Source organism: Dendropsophus ebraccatus, chromosome 8, assembly GCF_027789765.1.
Source record: "Dendropsophus ebraccatus isolate aDenEbr1 chromosome 8, aDenEbr1.pat, whole genome shotgun sequence".
In the NCBI taxonomy this organism is placed as follows: domain Eukaryota; kingdom Metazoa; phylum Chordata; class Amphibia; order Anura; family Hylidae; genus Dendropsophus; species Dendropsophus ebraccatus.
In genome coordinates, this window is record NC_091461.1 from 43,427,373 (window position 1) to 43,455,289 (window position 27,917).

The 27,917-nt window shown below is 41.4% G+C and overlaps 1 protein-coding gene across 5 annotated transcripts in view; it reads left to right on the plus strand.

The window, feature by feature from the left end:
- Window positions 1-23,661, plus strand: part of JMJD1C (jumonji domain containing 1C) — a 196,010-nt gene extending 172,349 nt beyond the window's left edge. Inside the window, exons 11-26 of one of the 5 annotated variants that reach the window (XM_069980281.1) lie at window positions 2,388-2,589; window positions 3,974-4,188; window positions 5,533-5,685; window positions 7,523-7,612; window positions 8,439-8,566; window positions 9,602-9,815; window positions 10,019-10,224; window positions 12,496-12,774; window positions 14,658-14,826; window positions 14,934-15,024; window positions 15,511-15,641; window positions 17,054-17,176; window positions 18,813-18,952; window positions 20,078-20,254; window positions 21,198-21,329; window positions 22,698-23,661. In XM_069980281.1, coding sequence (XP_069836382.1) covers window positions 2,388-2,589; window positions 3,974-4,188; window positions 5,533-5,685; window positions 7,523-7,612; window positions 8,439-8,566; window positions 9,602-9,815; window positions 10,019-10,224; window positions 12,496-12,774; window positions 14,658-14,826; window positions 14,934-15,024; window positions 15,511-15,641; window positions 17,054-17,176; window positions 18,813-18,952; window positions 20,078-20,254; window positions 21,198-21,329; window positions 22,698-22,787 — 2,540 coding nt within the window. In that variant the 3' untranslated portion in view covers window positions 22,788-23,661. Of the gene's footprint in view, window positions 1-2,387; window positions 2,590-3,973; window positions 4,189-5,532; window positions 5,686-7,522; window positions 7,613-8,438; window positions 8,567-9,601; window positions 9,816-10,018; window positions 10,225-12,495; window positions 12,775-14,657; window positions 14,827-14,933; window positions 15,025-15,510; window positions 15,642-17,053; window positions 17,177-18,767; window positions 18,953-20,077; window positions 20,255-21,197; window positions 21,330-22,697 lie in introns of all 5 variants that reach the window. The other 4 variants (XM_069980284.1, XM_069980279.1, XM_069980280.1 and 1 more) reach the window with 4 other exon arrangements.
- The last annotated feature ends 4,256 nt before the right edge of the window (window positions 23,662-27,917 follow it).

Here is a 27,917-nt window from a genome sequence, read left to right on the forward strand (position 1 = left end):
CTGACATGAGTCAGTGGACTGTTTGTCTTTCTGCAGGCTATTTTCTGTGCCTGTGAACTCCACTGCTGCTGGAAATATCACCGGCCCACAGCTATTTCTGTTCTGTGGGCATTCAGATTATTGGAGTTGCAATTAAGATGTTGACATGAAAATTATATAATGAATGAATGCGCCGCTACATAAACGGCTTGTCACTAGTATAATGGAGGCAGAGCAGATTTCTGCAGTTAATCTGGCTGGTTATTATAGCTTTTGGCCAGAAAGCGCTATTTTAATTAATATTAAAATGTGGCAGAGTCTGGGCTTTATGTTAGGGATGATATTTACAGCCATTGTTCCTGTAATCTCATGTGTAGGCAATGTGTTATAATCCTTGTGTTGTGCACATCCTTATTATGATCAGATGGATATCTGCACTCGAGGGCCGATACTTCTAATATCCATGACATTCTATAACTAGGTCACATCAGACTCAAGCCAAATGCACATTGAGTAGTACATACACAGTACAGTACTAAGCACTATTTTTATATAAATGCTTGGTGCATTTTCTATAGTTTTATGTAGATTCAGTGAAGGATGTGACTTGCCAGACAGATGTGTAAAATGAGAAAGGTGGAACTGCATGGTGATCAGGTTTCTACCTATTCATGGTTGAAGGGGTTTCCAGTTGTATCCGTTACCACCCATAAAGTTGTATAGAGTGGTGGTACATGTGACTGCTGCTCCATACAACTAAAACAGGGTGGTGGGATGTGAGTTTAGAACCCCAGTGCTGCCCGGCTCATGTGCTAGCTCCTGTAGATGTGAGTAATGGTATTGATCAAAATACCCCTTGAAGAGTACCTGTCATTATGAATAACTTTTGACATATCATCAGAACTGTCAAAAGTTATTGATATAGCCCGGGAGAGGGTTTGGGGGCCGTGCAGTCCACTTCCAGTCTGTATCTCCTGATCGGCTAATTTCACCAGTGTTAGTCTTTGAGGCTAAATTGTTAGACCTGGGGAGTGGGCGGCACAGCCACCATGCTCTCCCCCAATTAGGGATGCATGATGCACCAAAATATCGATATTCCAGGCAAAAAAAAACAGTTTGGAACCAGGATTCCTGGCATTCGATACCTAATACATAATAGCACGGCTTAACATAAAGTATAGTGCAGAGAACACGGCGGGTGGCTAGCTGAGCACCAGCCATGTTCTCTGTGTGCCGTCACCTGCTCAGCTGGCACACCCTCCACTCATAGCAGCGCCAACCTCAAATAGCCGGCAATATTTTACTGTCTACATGACACTGTAACAACTGACAGAGGCATTCAACCGCTCCATATGCAGCAGAGGTCAGCTACTATATGGAGCAGGCCTCCCACTGCTAGTGACTGCGGCCCGCAATCCCGCTGGCAGCAGTCGTTTAACTATTTCAATGCCATAATGTAATGTGATTGCGGCATTGAAATGGATCATTGACAGGTGCCTGTCAAGTGTCCAGTTGGCACCCCAATGTGACTGGTGTGCCGATAGATCACATCACAGCCGTAGGTCTACACTCGCCCTGTACAATGTCTCTCTTCTAGTAGAGTCTGGCTCTGCCACACTCTTATTAGGAGAACACTGATCTCGCTAATTTATGCAATGCTATAGCAATACTATGCACAAGCCAGGTAGGAAAGCAACAGAAAGGTAACCAGTAGCACTCACCAGTCTTCAGGCAATACGTATATTTATTCAGGGTGACATCAAACAGATTGGTGTGGGGCAGGGGGAGACAGATCCAGCAGATGCTGTGCCCTCAGGCAATAGTAGCAATGCTATTATAGCTGCAGTCTGGGTGGGGGGCATTATATCCGCAGGGGGATTTTAAAGTGTTTTTTTTTTCCCCCATACTTTATTAAGTATTCAATTGGAACTGAGTATCAAAATTAAAAAGCTGGTATCTGGTATCATGACATCCCTATCCCCATCGACTGATCTCAGCTGTGAGACCCACTGTGATCAATAATATTTGACATGCCTGATTCCCTATTTCCATGCCTGATGGGATGTCAAAAGTTATTTTTAATGACAGGTACTCTTTCTGTGCCTTCTGTCAATATGTTTAATGTTGACCGCCATTTATTAAAGTCAATTAATAGTGATGGAAACCTTGTGTTTGTGGCTGCGATAATGACGGTTTTAACATGTGGCTGCTGGTAATAATTAGAATACATGAGGTATTATTCTGTCCCTTTACAATCCCAGTTCCTCAGTATAATGAGTCTTCTCAAGCTCCTCTGCCGTCTCCATTGCTGCCTGTCTGCTAACCTCCTCATTAGTGGCAGCTTCTGCACATGCAGATGCCACCCTTGTCTCATCTCCTTGCTGACACTCGCTGTGATGTGTTTTCAGCTGGCATACCTCGTTCAGTATTAAAAGACTGGCGGAAAGTGAAGAAACTCAAGCAGACTGGGGAATCCTTCCTGCAGGATGACTCTTGCTGCGAGATTGGGCCAAACTTACAGAAATGCAGGGAATGTCGTCTGATCCGCACCAAGAAAGGAGAAGAGTCCACACACTCCCCGGTTTTCTGCAGATTTTATTATTTCCGCAGGTATATATGGTCTGAATTTATTTCATTACTGGCTTATTCAATATTGTGCAGTGGTGGTCATCCAGTGCTCCGTTATGGTCCATACCGAGCCCTGCATGATCACTGCATTAGTTTCAAGGAAATGGCGGCAGTAGCTATTTAATCACAAACACCCATTAAATGCTCCACATACTCTGGAGTACCACATCAACAACATCATTAGCATAACTTCCATCTATAAGGTATAGTGATTGAAGTATAGGAGTAAGTCACCATGCAGCAGTTTTGCTACCTTGGCTCAGGCCACTGCTCCTCCTTGGTCTGTAGAATATAAGGTTTTGGGAAGTGTAAGCCTGCTCAATCCTTCTCTCCCATAATGGATATGAGAAGGCAGAGTATATCCCTGGGAAGACACCATTAACCTCTGCATTGTTCTATGACCATATTAAATAATTATCTGTATAGGGTATCGTGTATCATTATAGAGCACAAGGAAGTTAAAGGTTATGGAAAATAAGAAAAGCATTTTTATCTGAATCAATGTTTCCATTGGCACCTTCCTTAAAAATGTTTATTTTTTATTCTGTAGCCTTTGTCTTTTCACATATATTACAAATTGCTCTGTCCTGTTTAAAGTGTACATGTGATCAGGGCCGTGGCGGATCAGCAGTGAATTCCACTCTGCCGTCCGAAGTTCAGGTCACCATGGCTATGAACATGCGTGAGACCCCAGTGCGCCCCATTCTGATCCAATTACTATTCCGGTCTATTGTACATTTATAGCCATGGAGACCCAAACTTCTGTCAGTAGAGTGGAATTCATCGCTGATCCCACAGGGGCCTTAATGACAGGTACACAGGTAGTCTAGAAGCCAGTCAGTGACCGTTGCTGCTTATAGGAATGTACTACTTAAGTATTCCCCAGCGATAAGGGGTGAAATCATAGCAATTGAGGTTTGACACACAGTATAAATGTCTATTAATATGAGTTTATTGAATACTGTAATGGATGGAAAAAATGAGTGCATTCCAAGCTCTCGTTTTCTAAATTACCTTCAGATGTCATTAACGCTAGACAACAAACCATTGAGAACGTCCAAACACCAAGGATACTGTGTTCTTTACAATTATTTCAGCATAACATGTCCTGTTCCCTGAAATAAGGGCAGATCGGTGCTGGCTTCCTCTGTATAGCAATGTGTTATATCTGCCCAGAAAAGCCTGTTTTAAAGTAAAATCAGACAATTTGTTTTAGAAGTGATACAAACCCAGAACAGTCTGCTTTATCTTTATTGCCTAAACATCCAGTACATGATGAAAAGTTAGGACAGAGATGGATGGTCTGCGCTCACACAGGGCACAATGCTGCTGGCACTAAAACAATTATTTTTCTGCCATGTTCCAGGTTATCTTTCAGTAAGAATGGTGTTGTTAGAATAGATGGATTCTCTACACCTGACCAGTATGATGATGAAGCACTTAGTTTATGGACGCACGAAAACTATGAAGATGATGAATTGGACCTAGAATCTATTAAGTATATCTTGGGTTACATCGGCGATAAATTCTGTCAGATGGTGACGTCTGAGAAAGTTGCCATGTCGTGGGTGAAGAAGGATGGTACGTGCAGCCTCACATTGTGTGTGTATTGAGTGGCTTGGTTTTATATTAAATAGGATTCTCATATCCAGATCACATTATTTCTTTATATAAACTGTGTGTGGGAAATGTCTGCAGGCAAATATATTCATTTAATAAGTCAGGAAGATGAATGGATTCCTGGAGTGGTGGAAAGCATAAGTGGTGATAGCAGCGTCTTTCTATTCTGTTTTATTATTGTATTGACACTAATGGGAAAAATAGGGTAGAATGGTACTGAATGCTATTTTAGAAGAAGAGGCTAAGTGATGGTATTTGCCGTCAGTAGGACCCTTCACATTAGAAAAAAATGCAACTTGGAATAAAGCCCAACTTCCATCCTATCATTGTATGTTGATGATAAACTTTAGTAGATTACGCTTGTTTGGTCACTGTAGCTTTTCCTTAAAACATACTTGTCATTGACTACTGCAGAACTGCTCCACAGGAAAATAAATTCCCAGTGGTTGCCAAACAGTGGCCCTTTACTAGCTGTAAAATGCCTCTGCTTCTCTCATGGCTGAATCAGGTAATAAACCACTGGTAAAATAAAGAAATAAGTCGCCCAGCATTTTTTTTTTAAACAAAAATCTCAGCTATACTACAAAACAATGCTTTATAACTGAACATGAGGAAGCATACATCAAATATATGAATTAAATAAATTACATCAATTCCCCCCCCCCCATGATGCTGCTGCATCAGAGCAAAGAATGATGACTTTTTTCTTCATATAAACTCAATATCATGACCAGCAAAATAAATAGAAAGTACTCCGACAAGACTTCATCCTGCGAAGCTGTTCTGTAATCAGTCTTTTAGAAAGTTGAAACCAGCTTGATGTCCTACCTTGTCTGCTCTCCAGAGCTCCACTACCTCAATCTACGATCAATAGCTCCCAGAGGGAGAAAGTGAAGCTCCGGAGAGAAGACACGGTAGGACCTTTCCTATATCACGGAATATCCCCTTTAAGAGTTTTCATTTTTTGCCTTTTACTTGTAAATTGCCTTTTGCACCATAAGGGCAGTTGTACACTTCAGCCTAGTTTATGAAGTGACCACACATGGTGCAGTGCGTTGCTAATAACTGCAAACTATCATACCAGTTGGAGGAGCTAGCAAGTATACAAAGCTTGACTTTGGACTGTAGAAAATAAACATTTGAGAGGTTAATATGACATGTTTCTAGATCCTGTGAGGCACAGTCTCTGTTTCTTTGCATATTTTTAATCTATCAACCAAGGTCAGTGACGAAAAAAAAAGTCCATAAAGCAAATGTTTGTACAGAGCAGATGTTCATGTTTTTATAAATCATTCTGCATTTCAGCAAAAATAGCCTGGAAGAGAGCGGTGCGAGGAGTGCGCGAGATGTGTGATGCCTGTGAAGCGACCTTGTTCAACATTCACTGGGTCTGCCAGAAATGTGGATTTGTGGTCTGTCTGGACTGTTACAAGGCGAAGGAAAGGAAAAGTTCTCGAGGTTAGTTTGCATGAAACGCTCCATTCTATACCATGTTTACCTTGCAGAAATGCTTAGGAAGCAGTCCACTTCACTGATTCTCTAGCTAGTCAATTGCCATTTCTGTACCGGAGAAACCCCCCTCTAGTCAAGTACAGCAAGATATTTCATAACTTCCTTCTATTTTTTTCATTCTTTTGGGAGAAAGTTATTCTGCTAAAACTCTGCTGTTTCATGATTTTGTCTTAATAAAAATAAAGTACCTTAAGGGTCTGAGGTATAGAAATCAACCTCCTACCTTATCATTGTGATCACTTACCTTGTTTCTCTCTATGGCAGAACACTAATACAGTATGAAGTGTAAATTGTATTCATGGTTTGGAATGGGACCAGTTTTACAATGATATTGGTTTGTTACACAATCAAGGAATAAACAGCAGTAAAAGACCAGAAAGAGTTTGCATTGAATTAGCACCACTATAGTTCAGACTGTTTGGTATTGTGGGTCTTCACCATTCAAGTGAAGTCTTGAATGGTGACTAGACTAGTCAAGCCTGATGTCTTTTGAGTAGATATTAATGAATTTACAGCAGCAAAAAAATAAATTATTAACATACAGAAATAGAAAAATGTTGCAGCAAACTCCAACTATCAGGACTCACAGCACATACTCCCTCCAGCATACATATGATAAAAAGCTGTTTTAAGTTTTTGTTTTCTTTTTATAAAAATGAGGTTCTTAGCAAACCATTTGATCAAATAGAATGTACCAACTCACCACATTAAGATAAACCACGGAATTGGACCCTATAATAGCTAATGGCCTTTCTCGGACCATGAGTCTACAAAAATGGGCATACAGGATCAACTGAACTCTGTGTAAAACACCCACAGGAGCTGGGTGGAGTGTACGGCTAAAAAAGAGGTAGCCACATTGACCACATGTGACACAAGAAGCAAACAAATAGCCAGCACTCCACTTACACTTGTTCACACTGTGCATTTTGCACGCTGCTATGCATAAAAATAAATTATTAGCATACCTGCCCATTTTCACAACTTGTCAATTCTCAATGCTGACCTACTGTCCACGTCATTAATGTAGAGGGAATAGGTAGGATACGCAGATCAGCCTGTTTCATAAATCATTTTGAGTTTTTATGGGGTCAATGGATTTTACTCAAATTAAATCTTGAATCCATACGATGGCAAATAGAATTGATTGAATCCCTGTAAATTTAATGACCTGTGAATTCTGTCACAATGATAGTAAAATGTCTGAGGAGCTTCCAACGCTCGGAGCAGCCGTGTAAATTACCTGTCAAAATATGATGATTTAGTGAAGACATCACAAGGCGGGGTGTAACACTGTAAATAACCTAGTAAGGATGTTCATTGATCCGAGGGCACCGAGCCCACAGAGACGGCTTATGATTTTAGGCTAGTGCCACTATTGATAAAGTCTTTAAAATAAACTCATGATATTCTAAGTAGGAAGTCTCCAAAAGGGGCCCATAGACCAAATGACCAAGTGTCCCAGCAACACTCAGTATACTTAGATATCTACCCAATTGCAACCTGCCAGCTTCAGTTTTGTTTAGCTGTAATGAAAATGAGACGTGTCAAAGTTTTAATTGATGGGAGTATCACTGCTGAGACCCCCACCGATCAGGATAAACACTTATCTGCTGTCAGTCGTGTTTGCCCAGGCAGCCACCGAAAACTTCTAAATGAAGATGCCTTTTTTTTTGTATCGCTGTATGTGCCCAGTACACAGGTTATTTTCTATAATGTGTTAAATGTAATTTGCATGGTAATTGTTGGGTATCTTTAAGAGAATTATCATGTTTCCTTCCAGATAAAGAGTTGTATACCTGGCTGAAATGCGTAAAGGGACAGCCTCATGATTACAAGCACCTAATGCCTACACAGATTATCCCAAGCTCTGGTAAGTCCCTTTCTTACGCCTTGATATCAAAGCGGACCTGTCACCTTGTGAGCTTTTAAACTTCCCTGTGCAGATGCTGTGGAAACATTATAAGGATGGTATTGCATGGGACGTTTTTTTTGCGATTAAAGGTAAACGATTTCAAACGACTGCCATGACAAATGATCTTAAATCATTCATCCTATTACACAGGGCGATGGTCGTTTCTTAGTCGTTCTTGTGCTTATCCTCTCCTGGCTGATAGACCAGGGAACGACCGAACAACGTGTTATTACACCAAACGGTGTTCAAACGATTTGTGAACAATCAACAATGAAAAAGGTCCAGATTCTATCAAACAATCAACAATTTTTCGGTCGTTTTAATCTTGCCTGCTATTACACAAAACTATGTAATACGGCCTTAGGTATCAGTGAGTTTCATGCACAAATACTTTCGAGAAGAATAAGACTCATGCACGGAACTTGCCAACTACAAAGACCACATGAAACATGTTAAATATTATACTAATTATAGTCAGGTATGTCTAAAAGTGTGAAGAAGTGTGCCTCTAATGTCCCGATCCTACTTCATCTTCAGATCAGAATGAGACCTACATATGAAACCTGCAGGACATCATTTGGTTTCCTCAGCAGCCCTGCATGGAGCTGCATGTATCCATGCCAATCTGTGGATTACATAGGATAACAACATTGGAGGAACACTTTAATCATTTTACTCTAAAAGCTCCTAGAAATTAAATTTTTTATCTACACTATTTTTTTTTGTAAGGAACTTTATTCTGGTTATTTAAATCACCAAGTCTCATGTCTTTGTTTTGCTGCAGTTCTGACGGATCTCCTTGAGGCAATGCACAGCCTTCGAGACAAATTTGGTATTAAATCACACTGCCAGTGCACTGGTAAACAAGCCTCACAAAGCAACAAGTTTCCAGCAATGAACGGCGTGTCACAGGTAAGGCCACATTCACCACTGTCTTCATGTTCTAGCAAACTAGTCACTTTGATTATGTTTGGCTGGTGAGCAAGAGTAGATGGGAGTCAACCATGTTAAGCAGACAGAAGACAGAAGAATGTGGCCCCCTTGGAAGGGGTTGGCCTCCCATGCTACCATTTTCCATCAGCTGGACCTGTGCCAATCACATGTTTATGATCTACACTGATAATACGCCAATAATAATAATTATTAATACAGAACCACTTTGAAGTGTACCTATTGTTTAAAAAAAAAATAAAAAAAAAAAAATATATATATATATATATATAATATGTTGTTGGGTTTTTTTTTAAACCTGCGTGAGGTCCCCTCCATGTTGCAGTGCTATTTCTCATCTTCATTTCAGAGGATAGGACCAGTGCTGAAACAGCAGCATCAAAGCAAGCAAAGGCTTCCAATAAGACCTGCTGCTGAAATAGGGCATTCCCTTGTATGGACAGTGCAGGTTGTCTTTAAACTTGCAAGTTTGCGATCTAGTCTTGTTCCCTGTGCAGAAGGTGAACTAGAATGTGATATTCTGCACTCCCACTTCCTGTGTTCTGTCTTGCTGAGGCTGTTACTAGAGACAGATTTCCCCTAAGAGGTAATGGACAGCAGATTGCAGGGAGGGGAGACACCTAGTGGCCAAGCTTTACAGCTGTTTTCTGGGGTAAGAAGTAATTTTTTGGTAACTGATTAAGAAATATGTTAGGAATAACAGGCTATGGTATACATTGTTTAAAACGACAGTGTCCATATATTGGGGAATTAATTCCAAACTGGAGTTTCCAAACTATTCACTTCTTTTGCAGAATTGCACATAAGAAAGCTTGGCTTATTTATAAGAGGCTGTATACTTTTGGGGCCCAGCTGTGGTGGCTCGCACGCATTGTCATTTTTTTTTTTGCTTCTCCAGCACTTCTGCCTCAAGTGCAAGGAGGAAAGACGATAGCGATGTGATAAGAGTGAAGTTATTTCATGTCAGTGATCTGATAACCACATTTAATATTTTAGGTTTTGCAAAATGTCCTCAATCACAGTAACAAGATATCTCTAAGCTTGCCCGAGTCCCAACAGCACAGCCCTTCTCAGAAGCCTGAAACCAACGGTAATGCGAGCCCAGGAAGTGACACCAGCACAGACAGCAAGTTGGCATCCCCAGAATCCCATTCCTCACTGCACTGGCTGGCAGATCTGGCAGAACAAAAGGCAAGAGAAGAAAAGAAAGGTAAGTTTTAGAAGGTAGTAACCTATACTCCAGTAATAATGCAGCAAGGCCTCTGCTAGTAGCTGTAGCTGACGTATGTGCAGTCTCAAGTTCAGGCTTATTACCTTTTTAATGCTAAGTAAATAAGAATAAACTACACCGTACAGAGGTTCATTCAGTTTTGCATTAACCAAAGTATATTCTTTTTATTTTCTTCATTGCAGAGAATAAAGAGGTCCCTGTGACAAAACATATCAAAGAAGAACAAGATGGTGAAACTGTAAACTCAAAGTCATCTTCTCCAACATCACAGAACAGTGAGCCGGGTTCCACTCTAAGAGACCTGCTTACCACGACTGCCGGAAAACTGCGCCTGGGATCCACGGACGCCGGCATTGCCTTTGCACCCGTTTACTCAGTAGGAAATCCAGTAAGTGTAAGCAGCTCTAGGCGACAATACAGATTTGTATAGAACTCACTGTGTGCTCTTGGGCACATCCATGTTGAAACTATTTGAATTGCAGAAATCAGGGGTAGGAAAAACATGCTGAGAGGGGAAAGTTATTTTCTTGGCAAAACTCTTCTCAGACTTGAGGTACTTGCCAAAGACAACCAAGAACTTGGAAGTAAACTGCAAACAAAGTTGTCTTTGAATGGGAAATGTGATGCAGTATTTAACATTTAATTGGCGTAGACAAGTTAAATCAGGTTTGAAACTGGTACAGGGAGCAGCGAAACATTCCCAGGCAGGAGTGAGCCAAGCTGTATGTGCAGGAGATAGATGTATATCACATTGAGGTTATTTGTATGCTTGTATCAATAGTGAGTCTAGCAGTTACCTTCATTTAACTTACATTCTGGTTTTCATGGATTTCATCATCTCATCTTAATCAGAATGGACGCTCATGAATACTCGCTAGGGTATGTTCACATGCAACACATTTAATGCAGACTTCACCACAAGAAAAATGTTTTTACACAGTTGGGTTACTTCTGCAATATCTGCATGGATATCTACAGCCCCATTTATCTGACAGACAAATTTCTGCCACAGATCTGCTGCGTTTGTATGTTAATTCCTTAAAGGAGAACTATCATCAGGTTAGAGGAATCTTAAAGGAGAAGTCCGCTGAAAGTTTTTATTAAAGTATTGTGTTGCCCCCTAAAAGTTATACAAATCACCAATATACACTCATTACTGGAAATGCTTATAAAGTGCTTTTTTCCTGCACTTACTATTGCATCAAGGCTTCACTTCCTGGATAAAATGGTAATGTCACTTCCTGGATAACATGGTGATGTCACGACCCGACTTCCAGAGCTGTGCGGGCTGTGGCTGCTGGAGAGGATGATGGCAGGGGACACTGAGGGACACAGGACACTGGGGGGGACACTGAGCATCCCTCTGCCATCATCCTCTCCAGCAGCCACAGCCCGCACAGCTCTGGAAGTCTGGTCGTGACATCACCATGTTATCCAGGAAGTGAACCCTTGATGCAATAGTAAGTACAGGTAAAAAAAGCACTTTATAAGCATTTCCCGTAATAAGTGTGTATTAGTAATTTGTATAACTTTTGGGGGGGCCATACAATACTTTATTAAAAATTTTCACCGGACTTCTCCTTTAACGTTTTGATAGCCCCCTGTAGTGCTGTGAATACAGAGGAGAAAGGTATGGGTCTTACCATCCTCCTTGGCACCGGCCCCACACTTAGTCAGGGTAAACTCCGCTTAGGAGCACTGCCACATTATCCGGCCCGCACCCTCCATTGATTATCATTAGAAGGGGCAAGCCAGCACAGCAGTGCTCCGGAGTGGAGCTTACCCCAACTAACAGCACAGAACCTATAGGGGGCTATCAGCAGGTTAGATTCGTCTAACCTGCTTATAGTTCCCCTTTAACCCTTATCGACATGTAAATATTTACTTGGTGCATTTTCTTGGTGTATTAGAGGATAATAAAACTTTTCTGTAGTTGGTTTTAATTTACGCCTTTTTTTTTCTTTGTTACTTCTGGAACTTCTATGTATTACAGTACAATGCAAGCTTGTGGAGAATGCAGTACACTGCACTGCATGTTCTGTTAGATCTCAGTCCTGACAGCTGGCTCCCTACTGGCTCAGGCTCTAGCCTGTCATCTCATGAACAAGCATCCTAAACTGAAAACTAAATTGATGTTTGGGCTTGGATGTCTGTTCATGGCATGAGGAGACTGGTCACTAAGCCACCAAGTGGTGACGCTGTATTACTACCAGCTTTTAAGTTGATAAATCTCATTCAGTGATGAGATGCATTTAGTTTACTGTGGATGATAATATATTGGCACATTAATGTATATCATTGGTACCTAAGGAAAGAAATAAAAGACTCAAGGGGTAGAATGAAGAATGAAATTAGAACATTTTTCTCATGAGCTCACTTGCTGTTGAAGGTGGCCTTGCTGGAGGGGGGCTCATTCCAAGTTTTCCAATGGGACCTCATGGTTACATGCCACCCCATGGCATTCTGCAGATTATTGCATTATCTCTATGTGATGAATAGCTTGTAGGTTTTTCTTTTCCGTACCAGTTGCTGGATGGAAAATGTTTAACTATGCAAAATCACTTATTAAAATATAAAAATGACTTCATAAGATTTCACAGATCTGCCAAGTGTTAAGGACGTTACAAGCTTTAAATATATTTTTTCTTTGAACTAACAGAGCACTAAAGGCGGAAGGTCTATGCCAAACATCTTGGATGACATCATTGCATCAGTGGTTGAAAACAAGATTCCTGCCACAAGACCACCTAAACCCAGCATAAAATCTGAGCCAAAAGAAGAAGTTTCAGAGAGCCGAAAGCCACTGCTGGATGAGAGTACCAGAACGTACAATGATATTCCGCATTCTTGGATCTGTGATCGGCACATTTTATGGTTACGAGATCATAGGCATAATAGCAACTGGAAGCTCTTCAGAGAGTGCTGGAAGCAGGGAAAGGTTAGTAATTTACACAAGGTGACCAGGATAGGAGAGGTTGAGCACACTTTAAAAGGTTTTTGTTTTGTTTTATGCAGCCAAAGCTTAATCCTGATATATTAAACACTCTGCAAATATTCAGTTCAGCTTGCTCTCCTGATCAAAACATTTTATGATACTTCCCACTTTAGACACAATTGCCACTTACTCCATCTTTCCTTATGAAAAAATGCATTAACCTTTCATACTAGGAGGGACAGAGGTGCAGGGTGTGGGGCCTCACTATTCTACCCTAGAAGCATTTATTTCTATGGTAAAATTACATACGGAGAAATAAAGTACAGTGTAGTTCCAACACAGATGTCCAACATACTTTTGTGTGGGCCCATATACTGTATGTATCCCTGCCTCCAGGTCAGATCTGGAGCTCAGCTGGGGAAATCTGTATTCTAGCCACACTGGGGGATGACAGTATCCTACTAAATCTTTGCGCTACTGTACTGTCTGGCATTGCAAAGTTTGTTCTGTAGCACATCATCTATATGCACAAAAGTGTAAATGCCCCCCAAGGCCTGCAGCATGTAAAACATAGACTTCATGCACATTATTTACAGGTACAAAAGAGCTACAAAAACTTTGCATAGTGTTGTGTATTTCACTCAAGCAGAATGTGATTATTGTACACTCTGTGAACCCTATGCATCATCATGTAATCAGTTTGGAAGGAGAGAACAGGGAGATGTTTTCAGCCATCTGTTTATGTCCTTACGCCTCAGTGGTTTCCAGGCAACAGCAGAGATACGTTTCAATAGACGTTAATACTATAATAAAGAAAACTGCATACAAATTAAAGAAAGAGCAAGCAAACTGCCTTACTCTGAACCTATGTCCTCTGGCTTTATGTCTGCAAAATCTCCAGTTTATACGACAGAGTTGTTATAAGGGTCTATTCACCTGCCGCAGCTTTGTTGCAGATAATTCAGCCATTAAAAACTGTTGCTTTCATGTTAATGAAGATTTTTCTGGAGAATACGCATTCATTTTTGCAAGTAGATTGAGGCTGCGTTCATACGTAATGGATCCGCTGCGGATCCCTGCCCTGTACACTTATGGGCAGACTAATTCGCAGCGGGATGCACATTCCACTGTATGTCAGCAGCCCGCCCCGTTAACCCTCAACCGTCCCCCACCCCCGTGCCACCGGAGCGTATACTTCAACTGCTCCCCGCACTGGCTTGCTTCTGGGCTCCTGAAGTCTTCACGTCCTGCTCAGCCAATTAGTGCGCTGTGGCAGGGCAGCACATTGATTGGCCGAGTGGGCTGTGCCGGGAGCCCAGAAGCAGGCCAGAGCGGGGAGCAGGTGAAGTATACACTCTGGGGGGAGTGAACGGGGCGGGCTGCAGATATACTGACATCGGGATGTGCATCCCACTGTAAGTTTGTCTGCCCATAAGTGTACAAGGCAGGGATCCGCAGCGGATTTAGCCGCAAATTCGCACCGAGAAATCCGCTGCGGATCCGTTACGTGTGAATGCAGCATTAGATTTAAAGAAAATAGATTTGACTTGACATGTCACAGTTCTTGATCGGTGGGGGGGGGGTCTCCCCAAACGATCATGATCATGAATATTTTGACTGGAGCTGCTGTTTCTTACTGGACCTAGATCAGTTCCATTTCTGTGACTGATGAAAACCATATTATGGGCAGATAACCATATTTTCTGTTCAGTCTTTGTAAAAGTATGTAGAATAGAATGGGCGTTCACTGTTTTTAAGATGATACTAAGTAGATAATTCACATGACCAGAGACTGCTAAAAAGGAGGTTTGAAATCTTATGGTGCTTTCCCAAAAATGTGGGGAAAACGCTTTCTTATTGTGTTGTAATAATTAACTTTCTTACAGACTGTTGTGGTCTCTGGAAATCAGAAAAGGATGAACCCAAATCTGTGGAAATCTGAAGCAATCAGCAATGATTTTGGGGACCATCAAGGGGACCTTCTGAACTGCAAGGAGGGAATAGTGTCAAGCGGCAATGTTACAGAGTTTTGGGATGGATTTGAGGATGTATCAAGTAAGTTTCCCTAGTCATACAGAAAAGTAAAAGGACATAGTTTTACTTGTTTTCTGTAGGTTGTAAATCTTGATAATATAATTCTCTTTTTATTTCTGCTTGAACAGAACGACAGAAACTTAAAAATGGTGAGACTATTCTTTTAAAACTAAAAGATCAGCCTTCTGGAGAAGACTTCAAGAACATGATGCCTGCCAGGTAATACAACGCTCTTGTCTTGGTATTAGTTGGAGAACTGACATCAGCGCACTTGTATCTATGTGCGGCAAATATAAATAAATACTAATATATATATTTATATTGTTGCAACTTGTGCCATTCCTTTTCATAAGTAATCCTTCAAAACGTTGTGTCTTTGCATTTATGCTTGGTAAACTAGTTACAATCCTAGAGTTACATTTAAGGTTCCCACTATCACCCATCCTAAAGCCCAGAATGACAAGTTTACAGGCTCAATAAAATGAGCTCCTGTAGTGTTCAGTAGAGCTAGGAACAGTGTAGTGATCAGAATGTCGACGACTTAGGCTATCAGCATCTGGATATGTGTGAATAGCATTTTGTAGGCACATTAATATTGGTTTTAGAAAGTATTTGTGTTGTAGATTGTTTTAATTATATTGTCAGCCTGACAAAACATGATGTTACTGATGCCTGACAATAACACCTGTATGTTAACTCCCCCAGACATGAAGATTTCTTTAGAATGCTCCCAGTCCCAGAATATTGCAATCCAGATGGGAAATTCAACCTCGCTTCCCATATGCCAACATTCTTTGTACGTCCAGACTTGGGCCCGAGGTTGTGTAGCGCATATGGTGAGTTCACGGTTTAATTCTAAATCTGCTGAAAATGGCTTCTTCTAGTTAATATCCAGATTCTGGGTGTTTATTCCAGAGGATTAAGGCTCGATATTGAAGTAGGATTGCTACCTGCATTCAGCCTATTGATGGGTTGTGTACTTCATTAAAGGAGCTGAGGTGCGCTAGTAAGTGCTGCAGCCCCTTCTCTCTGGAAGATTGGGGGGGGGGGGGCTACACAATTAGACCTGCAGATCTGTTTAGGAAAAAAAGAGCTCTTTAGAGCTGTATTAAGGGGGCTTTAAATTTATAGACTAAATCTGTGGTTAGTACTATAACATAAGTTTTATGCCTAACTATACTAATAAAGTGTGATTGTATTATCATGAGCGTGTTAGGGCCGTATTACATGTAGCGATGTAGAGGAGAATGCGAGAGCCCAACTGTGAGGTCAGCTCTCGCTTCTTGCTCTTTCCTCACTCACGGTCTGTGCTATTATACATACACGCACACGCACATCAAGGGGTGTGCTCATTTCAAGAGGAGTGACTGATTTCAGAATAGCAGTGGTCTGCTGCCGCCGCTCCTGTTGCTTGGTGCAACGGCCAGCTGACTGACACTATCCTGTTCATTTAGTAGGACATCTTTGCTGATCGTTGACCTATCACACCAAACGAATATCGGCTGGAATGGCCAGTAATCGGCCAGGTACGGGCAATAATCATTTTGGTGTATTTGGGCCCTTAGTGTTAAAGAGCACTGCTTAGTGTCCATTTACACAGAAAGATAATCTGACAGATTATCTGCCAAATATTTAAAGCCAAAGCCAGAAACAGACACTGAACAGTGAACAGGCCATAAAGTAAAGCCTGACATTTCTCTGCTTTTCAAATCCATTCCTGGCTTTGGCTTTAAATCTTTGGCAGATAATATTTAAAGGGATATATATGTAAAGGGATCCCTGGTCGTTTAAAGCAGATCTGGGTGTTAATAAATCCATAGATAAATTTGGTCCTCCAAGCAGTGAGATCTAGCAGTGAGGCTTTTTAGTTAATGTGTACATTGGGCTCGAGTGTCCAGGGGGTGTTCCTCAGCATTGCAAGAGTCAAGGTAAATCCAGCCCTTGTATTCTTAATAACTGACCCCTGCTCTGCTTGTATCAGTCTTAACCCCTTTTGACTGATAGCTATTATATACATTTTTAAAATTACACCTCTAGAATCCTGATGACCACAAGTTTATTTATACTTCCTGCTGACAGGTCGAGAGTGCCACAGGGTAGGGACCACAGGCATGGCTACTGGGAATTATTGTGATGTGTAAACTGTATAATATCTGCATATGGTTTGAATTTCTGACAATAGAATCCAGTTATTGACAGATTCATTCCCTCCCACCCCCCTCCCTCTCCTCTTTTCTTGGAAATACAGGAGTGATTGCCACCAAGGATCATGACACTGGTACAACAAACCTTCATATAGAAGTGTCCGATATGGTGAACATTCTAGTCTATGTTGGTGCTGTCAAAGGCAGTGTGGCTGCTAGCAAATCAGGTATGTGACCATCACAGATTGGGTCAATTACTTCTCTAATCCAAATGGACTGGGAGAAGAGCTGCATGTGTCATACAATACAGAACATGTAGCAACAGTGAGAATAGTGTATAAGGCATGGGTCTCCAAACTGTGGCACTCAAGCTGTTGCAATACTACATTTCCCATCATGCCTGGACCGCCGAATCAATAGCTTTTAGCTGTCCGGGCATGATAGGAACTGTTGTTTTGCAACAGCTGGAGAGTAACATTTTGGAGACCCATGGTATAAGAGGTAGAAGCAATCAGTAAATCAGTGTGCTTACACATTACATTTTTGCTGTTCTGCATAAGTCATGGTAAAAACCACAATTGTACTTGAGTGTGTGAACAGAAGTGATTATGTGAATATAAAAGTATATTGCTTTATAAATGAAAAGTTCCATATTACCTACCTGGTGTGTGTTTGCGGTCATTGAATGAGTACATCTTGTTTACAGTCAGTACATAGATATCCCTGTTCTCAACTAAGTAGCAGAAATGTACAATGCTCTAAGAGCAAAGTACAGCAGCAGCAACTAGACAAATGTCAGCTATTACTCTGGAGTCCATGGTGTTTAGCTCACAGAGCATAGTCTAGGCTGGATACAGTTTTATCAATTTCTCATCTTAGCGCAGGACTTTGCTTGCTGCCTATACTATACGGACACAGCGTGCCAGTACATTTGGGCAAAGACTTAAACCGTGTCAGGGCTCCTGGCTTCATAATAAAGGATGTTGCTGGGATCTCCAAAGTTCGTTCTGTAGCACATCGTCCATAATTATGGAACAATGTCCCCTTAGTGTAAGCAAAGAGTACTCATTTACTACAAATATCCTGAAAGGCTGGATTGGTATAGAAAATTTTATAACTTTGTATTAACAGTGAATTCAAGGTTATTCACATAAAACCAGAAAACACCTAAGACTTAAGGATATATTGCCCAATGGTTATTATACAAACGAGGAAGTATTACAGATAGGAAAATCTGCTGCCAAAAATAATGCAGTGTATAGTGGGGTTGATGAGATTTCTTAAAGCAGACTTGTCAGCAACAGCTGACAGGTCACCAAACTAAGGGCAGTGCCCAGCAGGGCTTCTTACCCTAAATCAGGAGCCATGACTCTTATTTCACTCCGTAGCTCCTGCGCTGAGCTATAAGCTTTAGAAGTTTTACGCAGAAAATCTTGTCTGCAAAAGCCCAGCAATGTCCAACCTTTCAGTCTATATAGAGTGGGTGTTTTTGCAGCCATAGAGGTGTTAGGAGAGAAGGGTCTGAAGAGTGCAGGGGAACACCCTGTGGGCTTTATTGCCTACTTTGCATACATCATATCTGAGCTCCAGAGCGACTGATTGTAATATGAGTTACATCTTCTGATTCAGGGAAGGAAGCCCTATTGTACTCTGCCTTTAATTTAGGCATCAAAAATCTGCAGACAGGTCTGCATTAAAACAAGTAAAAGGGAAAACTGGAGGTGTTGCACATAGCAACTGTTTTGTAGGTTGTGTTTTTTTGTGTTTTTTTTCCTCCCCATGTCATTTTAAAGTATTTTTTTTTTCTCTTTGTACTAGTTGTGACAAATACACCAGTGATTGTTACCAGTTTTCCTGCTTCAGGTGTAGTAAAGAAGTTTGAGGAAGAGGACATGGATGAATGTTTGAAGAAAAGACTGAAGGACACCACTGAGGTTCCCGGTTCTCTTTGGCACATTTATGAGACTAAAGATGCGGACAAGATCAGATCATTTCTACATAAGGTAAAGGTGCTGCCCATTTTGAGTGGTTTTACAAATGTGTTGCTTACCCATAACATAAATCAACATATGCCAATACCGTTCACAGTTGATTAATTTTAAAGTGTTCATGTGATTTAAAAAAAATGTTGGGCATGCCGTAAAGACACGCCAAAAAGGGTTTGATCAGATATGGTCTGAACAGTGAATGAGCAGGAGAAGAGGAGTGTGGCTGGGCATTTCTCTCTTTCTGGTCTGGTCATTTAAGAGGGTCCCATAAACTTAAAGGGGTTATCCAGCGCTACAAAAACATGGTCGCTTTCTTTCAGAGACAACAGTGCTCTTGTCTCCAGTTCAGGTATGGTTCCATTCTCTTCAATGGAACGAAGTTGCAAAACCTGCACCCAAACTTGAGTAATTACATTACATTATTTTTATGTTATGCCGGTGTATACAGCAAAGGTGCCAGATTCATTGAGTTCAGGGGCTAAACGTAATGACTGCATTTGGTTTAATTCTAAGCAAGTTAATAATGTTCACTTAGAATTCGACCAAATGCAGTCACTAATGTCTACATTCAGTCCATTTTCTTTTGATATGTATACCATAAAGATAGTGTTATTTTAATGTATATTGTTTTATCTGGCATCTTTGATGTAATCTGAGCCGGATCCTGGGGGAAATTCCATGCTGATGAACAAACCTTACACCATATTCTGATAGAGTGATCAACTTAATCCATTGAGTTACTTTAAAAAATCCAGCAAACATTGAGGAGCTAAATATTCTTCTTCTAAAACTGCAAAGCACTTGCCAGGAGATTTGCTGTGTGATTGCCAGTACTGTAGTACAGTTTCTGCCATTACTTCTGCCTTCCTTGGGAGAATTGAGCAACTTTCAGATTTTTTCCCTATGACCAAATCCTGTATAATTTCTGAGAATTTCCATTTTAGCACATATTTACACAAGGCTAAACTATGCTGAAGTAAAATGTGGTCTTTACAGAAGACATTAGAAAGGGACTGAGTTATGTAAGAGTTTGGCACTGTGTTCCCAAGTGTTACAGTCGGGAAGAAGTGTAAAAACTTCTGCATGGCATTGAACTGGCCACAACAATAAAATCTGTCTTTCCCTTTCTATCTTTTGTAGGCTGCAAAAGAGCAATGCCTTGAAATCCTTCCAGATCATGACCCAATACGAGACCAGAACTGGTACCTGAATAAGAAACTCCGCCAGAGTCTCCTAGAGGATTATGGTGTGAAGAGCCACACGCTGGTCCAGTTCCTTGGTGATGCAGTCATACTGCCCGCAGGAGCCATTTATCAGGTGAAGTATCAATATAACCTTTTGATATACACAACATCCTGCAATGAATTAGGGTACTATTACACGGAATGATTATCGGCCGAATGATCATCGCTCCATGTAATAAATACAACGATCAGCCGATGACAACGATGATATTGGTTCTGACCTATTTTCGTCGGGTGCCGACCGCGCACCGCTATGTGTAATAGCTGTGCGCGGCCGGCGACTGACTATATACATTACCTTTCCACGTTCCAGGGCTGCTCCTGCGGTCTTCTCCCAGGGTCTCGATCGCTCTAGCTTCAGAGCGGCCTGTCAGCTGACAGGCTGCCCGGCCAATCACAGGCCACGGCGGTCCCAGCCTGTGATTGGATGAGCGGCCTGTCAGCTGACAGGCCGCTCTGAAGCTAGAGCGCGCGGGACCTGTGGAGAAGCGGACCGCAGAAGCAGCCCTTGAGCGTGGATAGGTAATGTATGTAGTTTAAACAAGGGCTGCAAGGACATGGGTAACAATGTCCCTGCAGCCCTTGTTTAACGATTATCGGGCCGTGTAATAGGCCCAGTAAACGAGCACCGATCTAGCAGATCGCTGCTCGTTTACAGGTATTATCGGGCCCCCAGAACAATAATATGGCATCTATTGTAGTCTAACGGGCCCTTCTGTAGCTCTATTAGCATCAGATTTCATGTGAGGATATGGAGAGGTGGCATGTTCCAGGGGATGCACTATAGCAGAGACAAATCCAAAAAGGATTGCTTATGTGGGCATATTGTTATATTATGGAGCCATAGGGATGTGTGTTCATGTGCCAGCTTTATGCACATGAACATATGTATTATAGTGCTTTATGTAGTAATCTAGTCCTTTATTTATGATGTGGATAGCAAATTATTGTATGTACTTATGTCATCCATAGATGGTGGCACTTACACTTTTGTTTCACACTTTTATTCGTGACAGGTGCAAAACTTTCACAGCTGCATCCAAGTGACTCAAGACTTTGTGTCCCCAGAACATCTTGTTCACTCATTTCATTTAACTCAAGAGCTGAGGCTTTCTAAAGAAGAAATCAATTTTGATGATAAATTGCAGGTAAGAAGCGTACAGACACAGTGTTCTGCAGTCCTCACTTACTTTGGCAAGAGAACATTGTCATTTTCTAATGATTATTCTCCAAGAAATATGGATGCCTAGGAAAAATGAGGTCAAGATTTTAACATATACCCAAGTGTGAGTCATGGTGACACTGTCCAGATTTGGCTCTGTTGAAAAGGAGGTCACGTAAAGTAGTATAAAAGAGGAAAGTGCTTGTAAAGGTTATTAAAAACAGCATGTTCTCTGTGCAGCATAACTATGAAATGCAGCCAATGACCCTGTCAAAGACTATGCCAGATCACTGCAATAATAGTTACTGCATGTGTGCCCTACTAGCAACTTATTGTGCTGAACAATGCACAAACATATACATCCTGCAAGGTGCTGTCCTCCAGGTCTTCTTAACTTCAGTGTGGGGAGCTGTTGCGTCCAAGCATGATGGGAATTGTAGTTTTGCTGCAGCACTGCCAAGTCCCACAGCCATTTCAATCAGCTGATCAGTGGGGAGCTGGAAGTTGGTTCCTCACCAATCAGATGTTGATGGCTATCGATTAAAATAAAAATTCCTGTGGGGGGGGGGACTTTTTTTTAAACATAAGCAGATAACGCAGCGCGACCCCCCTCTGAACTCCCATAGCGGCACGAGGATGTTCAGTAACGTCCTGGTGCAGCTATGGGTTAATAACAGAAACCACTATGGTAGATGTAAACAGAGGCTTCAATATTTTTGTCTTGCAGCCAGGTGGGGCTGTATTTTTCCTAAAGCATAAATGATGAAGGGCGCCAAGTGCAACAAGTGTTTTTTTACAGCCACAGATCAGTCTGCTTAGAAGTTTATGGGGAGGTGGCTGATAATCCTGGGTGACACAGACAAATTCTTTAAGTTTCCAATTTTATTTTATGTTGTAATATAAGAGGACATTGATTGGATAGGTTTTTGTTTGTATTTAATTTTACATTTGCTTTAAGTATTGCCCATGTATGGAATGGCGGCAGTGCAGGGAAGCTAGTGCCGCGGCCCGGTTTTTATGTACAGCGCTGTTCTATTCATGGTTACTGGGCCGGGGGTGAAGCATTGGAGGCAGGCCGGCCTGCCCCTAGTGGTAGGAAACCCCCGCCACTCTATGATGCGGCTCCTTTGATTCGGGCCAGGGCGCGGTTCAAAAAAAGGACTGCGACACCACCTTCCCTGCGCCAGCGCTGTTTTGTACATGGGCAATACTTAAAGCGAATGTACTTAATGGTACATTCTCTTTAAGAATATATTTTATCCTTGATCATCTTGATAAAGCTATCACATTTAAATGTAGATAACAGTCTAAGATGCTGTCTGTACTTACTTTCTGTACTGATTTGGTGCCCCAGGTGAAGAACATCTTGTACCATTCTGTCAAAGAAATGGTAAGGTCTTTGAGAATTCATGAAGAGGAGATGGAAGACATGGAGGAATCTTAGTTTTTTGTTTCAATCTGAGCTGAAGAGATTCTTGTCCTAGGAAATATAAAAGAAAAGGACACTGCGTGGCCCACTGTTATATCATCAGTGCCAAGAAACTCTTCTCCAAGTATTTCCTTGTTACTGACACCACACCAGTATAACCCGATCACAGTGACTGTGATCTGCCTCCCCCCCCCCCCCATACACCGCGGGGCAGGATGGTCATTACAGGCCTCTCCAGCCCTGCAGGCGGTAGCACGATTGGAGCCATCAGACCGTGCTACAGTGTAACATAGTGTACATTAAAAGTTTGTGAAAAAAATGTCAGATTTAAATGTATTTATTTTTTTGAAAAAAAGAAAAGAAAACAAAAAGTTCTATGCTATATTGTTGATCAAATGTAAATGTGACTTGTATAGTTTGCTAAAAATAATTTGGATATTTTTCACTACATTGACACAATAACTGTGAGGGTAAAACAGAAATCACCAGCTATTGCCTGCATTTGGAAGCATTCATAACATAATCTGAAAGATTACTGCCAAATAACTGTAAACTTTGTATATTATAAAATATAACACGGTATTATTAAAAAGAAGACGCTTCAATGATTTATTGAAGATTACTCAATGTATAATTAGACATTTAAAGAAGATGTAATTTATTTGAAACAAGTTGTCTCATTTTGGTAAAATTTATGTGACATTTTGAAGCTAAATATTAAAACTTAATATGCTATGTAAATATATACATATATACATTCAATGATGTATTTTTTTAAAACATTGGCTTGCTTTAATTTGTTAAAAGTGCAGGTGTTCCACATGCTTTGTACATTGAAGTTCAAAGGGGTTTTACATTTTCCATTAAAAAGAATTTCTCAAATGTTGACTTGTAGCACGTGTGTATTGTGCAACGCTTCTGTTCAGTGCGGTGTAATGTATATAACTGGGGAAAGAGTCAGGAGGCTGCAGCATGAAGTCACAAGCGTAATGTATGAGAAAAAACTGCAAGTAAAATGTACTACATGCTTGGACAGATGTAACTCTACCTCTCCTTCCCCTTCTGAGTCCTATCATGTCCATATACTTACATCACTGTGTATTTCCAGCATAAGGTTTGTGGTCCATACAAGTTCAGTTCTTCAGTCTAATTAAAACTTAGTGTAATTGTTTAAAGCGTACCTGTCACCAGACAAATGAGTCAAAAGTTTTATGTGTGAGGTCTAAGCGATTTTTCGTTTCCACCAATAAATGATGAAGCTTTGCAAACAAGATCTCTTGAGAACGACCTGAAATTGTTCTCCATAATACACGGAGCGATAGTTGTTAGTTACCATTTAAATTGCAATTACAATTGTTCATATACTCTCACAGTGTTTATTCGTAATTACAAATGTTCATAGGCTAAAGTACACTAAAAGATTTGGGAACGATTAACTGTGAATTTATGGTCAGCTCAAAAGATCTTTTCCAAGCTGAAACCATGTTTAAATCCTTTAAGCACCATAAGGGTGCCTTCACACATACCAGATCCGCAGTGAATTTCACGCTGCGAGTTTGCAGCGAAATCCGCTGCGGATCCTCGTAGTGTGAGGTGAATGGGTCACATACCCGCAGCAGAATTTTCATTCCGCTGCCAGTATGTAACCCAGCCCCTTTAACCCTCCGCATCCTGCCACCCGCATACCCCCCGGCCCAGAGCATACATTACCTACTCGGTGTCACGGCTGTGTGTGAGATTCCCCCGCTCCCCATCAGCCAATCAGTGCTACCGTGCACAGATTGGCAGATGGGGACCGCCGGGAGCCTCATACACACCTGCAGCGCTGAGCAGGTAATGTATGCTCCGGGCCGGGGGGGTTAAAGGGGCTGGTTACATATCTGCAGTGGAATGAAAATTCCGCTGCAGATATGTAAATCCATAGACCTTCACAATACTAGGATCTGCAGTGGATTTTGCTGCAAACTCGTAGCGTGAAATCCGGTACTTGTGAAGGCACTCTGAAGAAGATTCAGGTTTGGCAGAACTTACTGTAAGTTCACTCCTCTAGTTTTGACGTTTTATGGTCTGAACACTTAGACTTTTTTTTTTTTCTTTTTATGGCAGTGCCCATTTAAACAGCATTGTAAAGCTATTTTCATGTGTGCAGATGTTGTTGCAGTTTAGTGCAGAAGCAAATATGTATCAAACTGCAGCAAGATTTGTATGTGTGAATACAATAATTTAAAGGAGGAGATTTATCAGTCGGTCTTTCAGGAGCAGTGTCTCTTGCTGCCAATCACAGCTCAGCTTTCGTTTTACCAGAGCTTATGAGTATTTCAAGGCTGAGCTCTGATTGGTTGGTATGGGCAACAAAGATTGATTGTAAGGTTCAGAACTCTCGCCCAAAGTTCTGCTGTGGTTTCTTCCTGTAAATTTCCTGCAGATCTACACAGCAACCTGATCTTAAAGTACACACTAAATATTTCTTCTGTACTTAAGGCAACTTTACACTCTTTAGTGTTTGTCCTCCGATAGAAAGTATTTTTGGCCTATGTCAGTTTAGCATATTTGTTATACTATGGAATAATGCACTCCACTGTGCTATTTCATACAAAGGCATCCAGTAAAAAAATCTACTTGATGTATGCTATTAAACATTACAAACATGTTGCACTATGCAAATACTGTGTTCCTCTGTTTAGTAGAGTGCTGGTCAACACTTACATCCTTTTATACATGACTAAAAAACTGTGGTTCCTATTCATGTGTTTGTGACCTCCAGTAGTGGCAATATGCAGCTGGGATATGAAAACTGTTCCCCATATTATAGAAAGGGAGCATCCCTAGGCTAAGGGGTGAACTCATTAAAGGGGAACTATCAGCAGGTTAGACAAATCTAACCACCTGATATGTGTCTATTGCAACGGAGATGCAGAGGAGGAAAGTATGTGTCTCACCTTCTTCCTCTGTGCCGTTCCAGTTCAGTTAGTCATGTGCTCCACAGTCCGGTGAGACCATTAGGAGCACTGTCCACCCAGTCCACTTCATTCATTATCCCTAGAAAGGGGTGGGCCGGCCATGGGCAGATCGGCGCTATGGGGGCGGACAGTGCTCCTTACGGCATCACTGGACTGTGGACCACACAACTAATTTTAGACCAAAACAGTGCCAAGGAGGAAAGTAAGACACATACCTTCCTCCTCAGCATAAACATTTTTTTGTTTTGGTTTATGTTGGCACCAGGGGTTGTAGACCTTAATTCACGTAGAAAATAAGTCCATAAATCAGGCTACAGCTACAGCATCCAAGAAGTATGTAGAAGAAATCAAAGGGTAATGGCTTAGATTTGTGCTTTGTGGCATATTTTTCTGTGGGAACATAAGTTTAGGTTAGAGCACCATGGCAATAAATCTGCAATGTTATGTCTAATGTTATGGGGTCCATTGAAATCACATGTATATGTAATTTCACATAATTACAAAAATTCAATGTAGGGTTTGTAATTTTTATTTTTAATCAATGATGTAATCTAATGTACTTGCAATCATGCTGTGCGACCTCATGCAGGATAAGATGAGCCTCTGTGCAGCCCCAATCAGATTAGGCGGAGACCTGCTTTAAAATAGATGTACTGATCAACACAGACTGAGCCTTGTTGGTGGTGAAATTATACATTTCCTGATTTTTCTTGTGATCATCTTGAGCAGCCTTCCGTGTTTTATGAAACCTCCGGCAACATTCTACATGTGCAAAGGAAAAATCTGACAGCATCACCATCTTACTGCCGCAGTAAATGACAGTGGTTAGTTGAAAGTATCAAGAAAATTGTGGGGGCTACGTCCGCTTTTGCTTGACTTTGAAGCGGGATGAAAGCAGAAGCCTGCGTTTGGATGGATCAAAGTGTTACTTTGTGACCTTTCAAGGAGACTTGTACAGAACTGCATTGCTTTCATTTTGCAGCCAGCTCTATAATCATTGTTCCTATGTACTATACCACTCCACCGAGTAAAGGTTCTAACCCACATCTTACTACAGACATGTACATTCTCCACAATCCTGTTCTACAAACCTACTACCATAGTCAGTAGAAATATCAGAGAAAGCACATTTCCTAGTTGTGGCAAGCAATTTCTAAAAGGGTTGACTTTGTAACAGAATAACCAGCGAAATGTTTAGCACTAGAGATGAGCGAATCGGGTTCGAGTCCATCCGAACCTGAACTTTCGGCATTTGATTAGCTGGGGCTGCTGAACTTGGATAAAGCTCTAAGGTTGTCTGGGAAACATGGATACAGCCAATGACTATATCTATGTTTTCCACGTAGCCTTAGAGCTTTATCCAACTTCAGCAGCCACCGCTAATCAAATGCCGAACGATCGGGTTCGCTCATCTCTAGTCAGTTCTCAAACTGCCTTCCAGAACCAATTAAGTTTAAGAACAGAGGTACCACTGTGTATAAATTTGTTTACAATGTTAGGGTTTGTTCACACGTACAGACTTGCAGCTGAAATCGCGCTGCGAGATCCGCCATGAGTCAAGGTCCTGGCAGGTCCCTGGGACTACATACTTTATTCCGCTGCGAGTATGTAATGCAGCCGCCCCTTTAACCCCTTCTGCTGCCACTGGGCTCCCGCTCCGCTGTCGGTATATACATTACCTCTCAGAGGACCTTGAGTCAGGTGCAATCCATGCTGGGAAATTTAATTTACCAGACATTGCCATCTTAGATATAGACCGGCTTTTATAAAAACTTGTAACTCAGGAACGGCTCAAAAGTTAGAATAGCTAGAAAGACAGGAGACGGATCAAAATACCCAGGGGGACGCTTCTCAACGGCTGCAGCAGGCCTCCCTACACTTCAGCTTTATCATAGAGTCTGGTGGAAGGTTAGAGACATGTATGGGTTGTCCGGATGCTCTGCATACACCTCTATATGGGATACCCCTTGGTTGAGTGAGTTATTCTTCTTGGAAGGGTTTACACCATGGCGGGCACTTGGTCTTAGACGAGTGGAGCAGTTATACAATAATGGGCAGCTAAAAAGTTTCCAGCGGCTGTGTGAAGAATTCCCCATCCCTAGGACACATTTTTACAAATACCTCCAGTTACGCCATGCGTGTGATAGTGAGGGGGACATTTTGTCCCGGGAGCGGGTAATTATTC